This window comes from Bison bison, unplaced genomic scaffold (assembly GCF_000754665.1).
Source record: "Bison bison bison isolate TAMUID 2011002044 unplaced genomic scaffold, Bison_UMD1.0 scf7180017864461, whole genome shotgun sequence".
Lineage (NCBI taxonomy): Eukaryota > Metazoa > Chordata > Mammalia > Artiodactyla > Bovidae > Bison > Bison bison.
In genome coordinates, this window is record NW_011495023.1 from 1,853,471 (window position 1) to 1,862,580 (window position 9,110).

The 9,110-nt window shown below is 44.1% G+C and overlaps 1 protein-coding gene across 1 annotated transcript; it reads left to right on the forward strand.

The window, feature by feature from the left end:
* The first annotated feature begins 6,593 nt into the window (after nucleotides 1–6,593).
* LOC105002986 (histone H4-like) lies at nucleotides 6,594–6,953 on the forward strand. Its single transcript, XM_010859884.1, has one exon. It carries the CDS (start codon nucleotides 6,603–6,605, stop codon nucleotides 6,912–6,914), a length of 312 nt encoding a protein of 103 aa, XP_010858186.1. The 5' UTR covers nucleotides 6,594–6,602; the 3' UTR covers nucleotides 6,915–6,953.
* Nucleotides 6,954–9,110: the final 2,157 nt, after the last annotated feature.

The following is a 9,110-nucleotide window of genomic DNA, read 5'->3' on the forward strand; positions in this document are numbered from 1 at the left end:
TTACTCCTTGGAAGGAAAGTTATGACCAACCTAGACAGCATATTAAAAAGCAGAGACATTACTTTGCCAACAAATGTCCGTCTAGTCAAGGCTATGGTTTTTCCTGTGGTCATGTATGGATGTGAGAGTTGGACTGTGAAGAATGCTGAGCGCCAAAGAATTGATGCTTTTGAACTGTGGTGTTGGAGAAGACTCTTGAGAGTCCCTTGGACTGCAAGGAGATCCAACCAGTCCATCCTAAAGGAGATCAGTCCTGGGTGTTCATTCGAAGGACTGATTTTGAAGCTGAAACTCCAATACTTTGGCCACCTGATGTGAAGACCTGACTCATTGGAGAAGACCCTGATGCTGGGAAAGATTGAGGACAGGAGGAGAAGGAGATGACAGAGGATGAGATGGTTGGATGGCATCACTGACTCAATGGACATGGGTTTGGGTGGACTCCAGGGGTTGGTGATGGACAGGGAGGCCTGGAGTGCTGTGGTTCATGGGGTTTTGCAAAGAATTGGACACAACTGAGCAACTGAAATGAACTGAACTGAACTGAAACTCAGAGAGGAGAGTGGCTGAAGCAAAAAACCCAGAGTGACCTTGAAATCAACTTGCCTCTCACCATTTGAAACCATCCTGAAAGGCTTCAAAGCCCAAGGGCAGGGAGATGGTTCATCATTTTCAAGGTCTCCATGCGGAGAGACTGACCTTCCACAGAACTTACATCAGATCCAGGGTGGAGGTCATAAGTGGTTTCTCAAGAAAACTACCGTGGCCTCCAAAATGCTGGCAAGAAGCCACTGGGTTTTGAGGGGCTGCGTCTTCCCATCTGATGCATGAGGCAGGGGAGAGACTGATGCAGAAGAGACTGGAATGGGAGCTCAGTGAGGACAAAACGCCACACTTCTTTGGATTTCTGATGACTACTATTTAAGGAAAGAGGAATGTTCATCTATCACAATACAATAATTGATGTTTTATATTAAGAAATTGTGTAAGGATACATTTTGAGCAGAATTAAAACACAATTTTAATGGCTATTGCTGTTTGGTCACTCAGTCACGTCCAACTCTTTGTGACCCCATAGATTGTAGCACACCAGGCTCCTCTGTCCATGGGATTCTCTACGCAAGAATACTGGAAGGGGTTGCCATGGAAATGGTTGATAATTCTGTCTTAAAAAAAAGACAGCTTCCTTTACTTGGTATCAAGATGGTGGGTTAACTTACGTGTTAATGCTAAAAATCTCTCTGGATTCTTTTAAAGTCTATGTCAAGGGCCTGATCCTTCAAATATTTATTCCAAACTCCTCAAAGGTTAGGAGATTTTCTTTGGTGGTGGTGTATTAGTCACTTAGTCATGTCCAACTCTTTGCGACCCCATGGATTGTAATCTGCCAGTCTTCTCTGTCTGTGGGATTCTCCAGGCGAGAATGCTGGAATGAGTCGCCATTTCCTTCTCCAGGAGATCTTCCAGACCCAGGGATCGAAACTAGGTCTCCTACCATTGCAGATGGATTCTTTACAAACTGAGCCACCAGGGAAGCCCTGGGAGCTTTTCTTTAAGACTTTATTATTTCACCTGCAGTCAGAACTATAGTTGGTGTGTGTGTGTGTGTGTGTGTGTGTGTGTGTGTGTGTGTATTGGCTGTGTCTGGTTTCAGCTGCATCACTCAGAATCTTTATTGTGTCCCATGGGCTCAGTAGTTATGGAGCATGGGCTTAGCTGCCCCACAGCACGTGAGATCTTAGTTCCCTGACCAGGGATTGAACCCAAGTTCCCTGCAATTGAAGGCAGATTCTTAACCCCTGGACTCCCAGGGAAATCCCAATATGGATGGCATTTAAAGTCTCCTAAGATGTCTATGTACATTTTCCTTTATGTTTCTCAGGTTGAATGTTTCTTTTCCCCTTCAAGTCTCTGAAATCAGGACATACACTGGTGGTCCTCACAGGAATCTCCTGCATTTCTGACTCAAGCAAGATCTTTTGGATGTTCTGATTGTGGGACAACTTCATTCCATAAAACAAGGAGAGAAAAGAAAGCATAGTCATTGCCTCTCCTCCAGCTTATCAAGAGGGTCCTTGCACTGCGACGCTTTATCCAATCTTTGCTTCTTTATTTCAAGATTACAAAATTTAAAGGACCATCTTAAACAACAACAAAAACCTCTACCTACGTTAGCAATTATCATTAACTCCCTTTTACAATCATTCCATTTTCCCTCCTGCTGTTCTAGGAAAATCTGAATTAAAAAGCCTGGTGCTGCTCAAGGGCAATTAATAGCACCGAGATGACAAAAGATCTTGGAACAGCTGACAAAGTGGCCCTGGGAGGGAACTGGGCCCTAGCTCAAAGTCACGGTGGGGAGCATGTACCCCGTGCAGCCTGAGCTTTTATGCGTGAAGAATGAAAGGATTTTCATCACTCAGGATAATGCAATTAAAAAGTACACCACCAGAACCCACCCCATGCCAACTTGTTCAAAATTGGGCCTCAGACCCAGGGGCCTGGAATGAAATTGAAAGCTTAAACATCTCCATCGGCAGGGAGGGAGGGGCGAGCCTTGGTCTCCTTCCTTGTTCAGACAGGTACCTGTTAGAACAGGAGGGACATATGTTCATCGCCCTTGGTAAGAGATGATTACAGGACCTAGGACAGGTGGACAGAGGGAGACCTGACTAATGTCAGAGAAGAAGCTAATTAAAGTGTGATCACAGGTCTCTTTCTCCCCTTTCTGTGCAGTGTTTCTGTCTTACGATGTATGCACACAATTTAACGTCCTTGGTGAGAGGGAAGCCACCGTCTCTAATTGCCCGAAAATGACATGGTGTTTGTTGTCCTGGATGCGGAGTTGCCCAGGTGGAAATTGTTTTTCTGATTAGTGTGCTTGCACAGACTGCGAGGTCCAGAGTGCGGTTGGGAATTTTTTTTCTAATCTCACAGAGATGAGCACAATTTAGGCTGCTGATTACTGATGCACCAGAGCAATCGGTCTTGGCAATCACTCTGACCCTGGATTGGCAAGAGCCCTGATGAGATGGAAAGGCATCTCCCTACCCAGAGACCCTGAGATGAGCCCAGGCCGGATCAGAGAGGCCCACTTTCTGTCATCTGGCTGTAAGGGCCCCAGCAGCAATCTTGAAGCTGTTTGCTCCTGCCTAGTGCTCACTCCACAATATTCACACTTCTCACTCTGACTCCTAGTGTGGTTCCTGTCCCCAGGATCACTCCTAACAGCACAGACTTTCTAGGAGGGAGTCACGCTACTGTTGGATGTGAAGGACTCACATTGGCTTGTTCCCCTGAGACTTCCATACAAAGGGGCAAGTTCACAGCACTCATCTGTCCAATCAGAAAACTTCCCTATGAAGTTCAGTGCTGGGAAAGAGTGAAAGGACATGAAGGAACTGGGGGAAATAAATCCACAGAGGAAAAAAAGAAGGCAGACCGAGAGGTTTTGGCTACCGAAGAACGACAGTTGGAGGTGGCCTTCCTGGGTGGCGCAGTGGCACAATTCAAAGGGTGCTTGCAATGCAAGGGATGCAAGAGACACAGGTTTGATCCCTGGATCAGGAAGATCCCCCAAAGAAGGAAACGACAACCCAGTATTCTTGCCTAGGAAATCCCATGGACAGAGGAACCTGGCAGGCTACAGTCTATGGAGTAGCAAAAAGTCAGACACAAATGAGTAACTGAGCATACACACACAAGGTAAAGTTGACCAGGCACTGCTTCCGTAGCAGGGATTGTGCTGTCTTCACTTGCATGCTCTTTATTAACGTTCATACTAAATCTTATAGGCAAGGTCTTTTATGGTGCCCATTTTACAGATGAGAAGGCTGAGGCCTAAAGAGATTAAAAACACATAGGAAGTGGCAGGGCCAGAATTCAAACTCATTAGTCTGGCTTCAGACTTGGCCCAAACTCCTGAACAAGCTGAGTGTCCAATAGACACAGAGAAAATCTAAGATTCTGAAGGATAGACACATTTCCAGTTAACAAAACTAGATGAAACATAGCAACTTCTACAATTTGTTATGAAGGAGTTGTCTAGCCAAAACAGATAATGGGCAACTCCTAACCAATCTTCTCCTTCATGATGATCTTCTATGGAATAGCTCCTATGGGGCCTCTGGGCTGACAAGGGTTCACATTTGGAGTTTCTTGGGAAAGACACAGAATTACAGCTGCCCCAAGCCTAGAGCACAGGATGGTACTTGTTTCCAGGATGCACAATTCAAAGGGTACTTGGGAAAGTGGAGAGGCCAGGGAGGGGATGCCATGAGAGGGTAGAGAAAATGTTTTTTAGAAGATGCAATTCCTTTGGGAAGAATTTGCATATCCACTGTGTGAATGAACGGTAGTCAGGTATAGAAAGCAGGGCCAATCTAAAAGCTAAAACCTCAGTCTCCTCGGAATGAATAGTCTTCTGGTCTGCACTCTATTGGCAATTAATGATACAGCGTTCTGTTATGTCTCTCTTACTACTGTCTTGCGTTATTGGCTTCAACCTTTATTGTTTACTTCCTCATGTATTATTGACCTGTCTCCCTGCCTTGTTGATAAGCTCCTGGAGAGGGGAAAATGAAGTTTTAAAATTATTTTTAACCCCTGTTGATACCTAACAGAACATCTAGTACGTATCGATCAGCTGATAAAAGAAGATGCTCATACTCATTTTTTTCTCCTAGTTTGAAGTAACAAAAGGAATTTAATCTAAGACATACTGGAGGGGCTCAGAGGAGAACAGTAGGGAGAGCTTTTTCATCGCAACTCCGGATGCTTCATTCATGCATCTATCCATCCATTCATCTGGTAGTCCATTTACTCCATATTCCTAAAATTATACCAACGAGTGGGGTACAAAAAGGAATAAGCATGTGGGCGTGTCCTTCAGGACCTCACAGCACCATAGGCAGGAAGAGAGGGCCATGGCTGCTAATATTTAGGGACATGGGACTACCTGAGGGTCTCAGGTTGCTGGTAAACATATCCTCATACCCTTGTCTATTAACTCAGTCATTCGCCCAATAAATATTTATTGAATCTTGACTGGAAACTGAGATGTACATGTGAATAAGGTAGATAAACACATTATACTCATGAAGCTCTTGGTCTAGTGAGTGAGACAGATATTTACAAACTAATACCAATGATTGTTTCATTGTAAGTGCAATGAAAAAGAAGCGTGGGTTTATGTGGAAGTATACAGTGGGTGTGTGGGGAAGGGGCTAACCTCAATTTGGCCAAAAGTAGTGGTGATCCAAAAAGTATTTCCCATAGAAGTTTCACCAAAGCTGAAACTTAGAGGCTGAGAGGGGTTCACCGAAGAAGGTATGAAATGGTGAAACGTCCCAGTTGGGTGGCTTGGAGGTGATAAAGAGCTTGGCACAAAAGAGGAAATGAAATAACATTAGTCAGTGCAGCATGGGTGTGAGGGTGTTGGTGGTGCCACATAAAGCTAATGAGTGAAGCATGGCTAGGTCACGCAGGTTTGAACTGTTTTTGTTTCGGTTTCACCATCTAGCATGCACCCACTCTTTCGTTGGCAGGCATCTCCCACTCTCCATGACATCAGTTGTATCCACAGCTATAATCTCCTGTTATGGAGAATGAAGCAGAGAGACCCTTCACCTCCCATCTCCCGGCATCCAAGGCATAGTCACAGGACCTGTGTTTGTTCGCTCACACACCCTGGATCACTCTGGTCTCTGGCTCTGGGCAGGAGTTCCAAAGTCAAAGGAAGAATGTGGCATTTATTCATGGCACTGGCACCTGTGCATCCAGCAGTGGCAGCAGAGCCATCCAGGGGCTGGTCCTTCCATCTGGCCTCTAGAGTCCCCTCCGTTCTTCTAGTTTCCCAAGCCAAACAGGGATTCTGTGAGCCTGCCACCATCTTCACAAAACCCCCCTGTCTGTCTAAGTCCATCAGAACTCAGTCACCTAGAACCTAGAACCCGGATCAGTGAAGAGTGATCAGGAGGTTGGTTTCTAACTTAAGGACAACAGAAGCCTGAAAAGACTCCATTAGAGGTGTAACAAGAATGAAGTTGATTAGAAACATCTCTGAAAGTCCTTTAGTTTTCAAACTACTTCCACATGACTTACTTGGTTTTTACAGAAACCAGAGATAGTTACTATCATCTCTCCATTTGGCACCAAAATAAGAATGTCATTGGAAGAATCCAAAGTGAAACAGTTGATGAATTAATTACAGAACAAATGTCAGAGATCAGGTCTTCTGACTTCATGTACATTGCATCTTCTGTTTCATGGCTATTCATGGGGTCACAAAGAGTTGGACACGACTGAGCGACTGATCTGATCTGATGTCAGAAGCAGTAGTGAATCATTTAAGCTTGGAACCTAAACTCACCTATAGAAATTCTTGTACACTCCATGCTCATCCCCACCTCTATTTATATTAGATACTAAATCCACATGAGAAAGTAGGTAGCAGTCCAAGAACAGAGCTTGTCTGGAAATAATTCTAAAGCACAAAAGGACAGTTAAGAATTTACAGGCTCACAATTTTGTGTAGCTACCAAGTCACACACTCTCACTAAATAAAAGTTGGGAGTTGCTGTTGGTTTACTTTTCGTGAAACCATGTCTGGACGCGGCAAAGGCGGCAAAGGTTTGGGGAAAGGCGGCGCTAAGCGCCACCGTAAGGTTCTGCGCGACAACATCCAGGGCATCACTAAACCTACTATCCACCGCCTGGCTCGTCGTGGTGGTGTGAAGCGCATCTCTGGGCTCATCTACGAAGAGACCCGCGGGGTCCTGAAAGTGTTTCTGGAGAACGTGATCCGGGACGCAGTCACCTACACCGAGCATGCCAAGCGGAAGACAGTCACCGCTATGGACGTGGTCTACGCTCTCAAGCGCCAGGGCCGTACTCTCTACGGCTTTGGCGGTTAAGCTTTCCAGTTTGCTCTCAGGAGCTTGATTTCAACCAAAGGCCCTTTTCAGGGCCAAAAAAAAAAAAAAAAGAAAAGAAAAGTTGGAAGCTTGGAATCACAAGATGCCAAACACAGCAAAAAAAGAAAAAGGTGTATTAGTAAAAGGATCAAACAGGGTATCAGGGAGGCTGCTGGGAAGCAGCAAAGATTGAGAGTCCAATCATAAGCTTTGACTTGGGACGTGGAGACAATACCTATCTTGTAGGACTTGCAAGGATTAAACAAAGAAGCCTGTGGAATATTCTTAGCATAAACCTCAATATAAAGAAAATACTCTATTAGATCTTCATTACCTTCCTTTGCTTTCAGAGACATTAGAGGACTAGTAGGAATTTGTCCCTCAAAACAGCAGTCCCCAACTTTTTGGCTCCAGGGACCGATTTTGTGGAAGACAATTTTTCCATGGACCGGGGGGAGGGGGGATGCTTTTAGGACAATTCAAGTGCATTACATTTGTCATGCATTTTATTTCTAATCTAATGCTGCTGCTGATCTGATGGGAGATACCAGTCCAAGGCCCAAAAGTTAGCCCTGGATTGATACAATGAATCACAGAGGCTCATTAGCACAGAGAGCCATGGTCAAATCCAAGTTTATTGGGGTGGAGGTGAGGGAGCTATGGAGAGAGACTGGAGGGGCACCCAGAGGAACAGCAAGCAGTGTCTCCCCTCCTTCTCCAGGCCAACTAGAGAAGGTTGTTCAGCTTTGCTTTCCATTAAGTTCTGTGGAATTTAGATGACCTATTCAACCTTCAGGGATGTTAGAAGAAAGAGATCGGTGTGTCACTTGAAATAAAACACACAGACATTAATTCAACTTTCTTATTTCTTTTTCTAAAAACCAATTGATAAGCAAAGTTCTTTTCTTTTGTGGGGGAAGAAACAAAAGAATCTTTTGATAAATAAAGAGTATTTTCTTTTCTATGAAAACCAAATATTTTTCTACAAGCAAATTTTATTTTCCCAAATATTTGACAAGAGCAAGCTGTAAAATTCTGAAGGAGTTTAGTCAGCTGTGCAGATTGACTTTTGAAGTGTAAAATAAACCTTTACTTAACAGATGTCAGGACTGTGACTTTGAGAGATAATGACAGTTTTTATAGTAGGTTGGTGACAGAATTTCTAAGGAAAATGAATAAAGTTTTGGTGCCAAGTCTGAGAAAAAATGACAACATGATTATTAACAATTGACTGAATTGAGGAAAGCAAAAACAAGTGTTCTAATTTGTTTGATTAGACAGCATAAATTGTTCCATAAATACCAGTAAAATGCATTTAACAAAAGGATAGGCTGTACCTTCAGGTAAAAATGAGAGTAACTCAAAGGCCCTACCTCCCTCCAAAATCACCATGAATGAAGTTGATGGAAAATCATTTCAAAGGCTTCAGACAAGACATCAAACAGCCACCAAAGATGTTTTAATAGCTATATTCAGATTCTACCTCTGAAGCAGCAAATAGGAAGTCTGCAAAGCTGACAAACACTTTTCAGGTCAGCAACCACTGAAATATTTAGTAGGATAGAAATCTTAGGCAAAATCAAATACCTCTGGGCCTCATTCCACCACCCTGCCATCTTCCCTTCATTCGAAGCTGTTTGCCACTGAGCAACTTCTGGATGCAACTTAAGTCCTATTGTTGTTTAGTTGATAAGTCATGTCCAACTCTTAGTGATCCCATGGACTGTAGCCTTCCAGGTTCCTTTGTCCTTGGGATTCTCCAGGCAAGAATACTGCAATGGGGTTGCCATTTCTTTCTCTAGGGATCTTACCAGATCAGGGATCAAACCCGAGTCTCCTGCACTGCAGGCAGATTCTTTACCTCTGAGCCACTGGGGAAGGCACAGCTCAAGTCCTACTGCTCTGCAAAGCCCTCTTGGACTCTTCTGTTCTACAGGAGGCTCTCTTCCTGGATCAAGAGGCCTCTGATATAATCTTCGCTGCACTATTGAGCACTGGCCCACAAGAGTCCAGTCCAGCTGGAATCCCCAAACCTTGAATTCCAGTCTAGATAACTCTCACTGCACTTGGCAGTGTTTCCCAGGAGATAGCATACAGGGACCCCAGCTTCATATAGGGAGCCAGTTCTTTTCTGGAAAGGTGAGCTTGGGGAATAAAATAGGTAACTCTAAAAAATTTTACCTGAAGATTTGAAGC

Coding starts and splice junctions, on each gene's coding strand:
- LOC105002986 (XM_010859884.1), top strand. CDS start 6,603: ATGTCTGGACGCGGCAAAGGCGGCAAAGGTTTGGGGAAAGGCGGCGCT.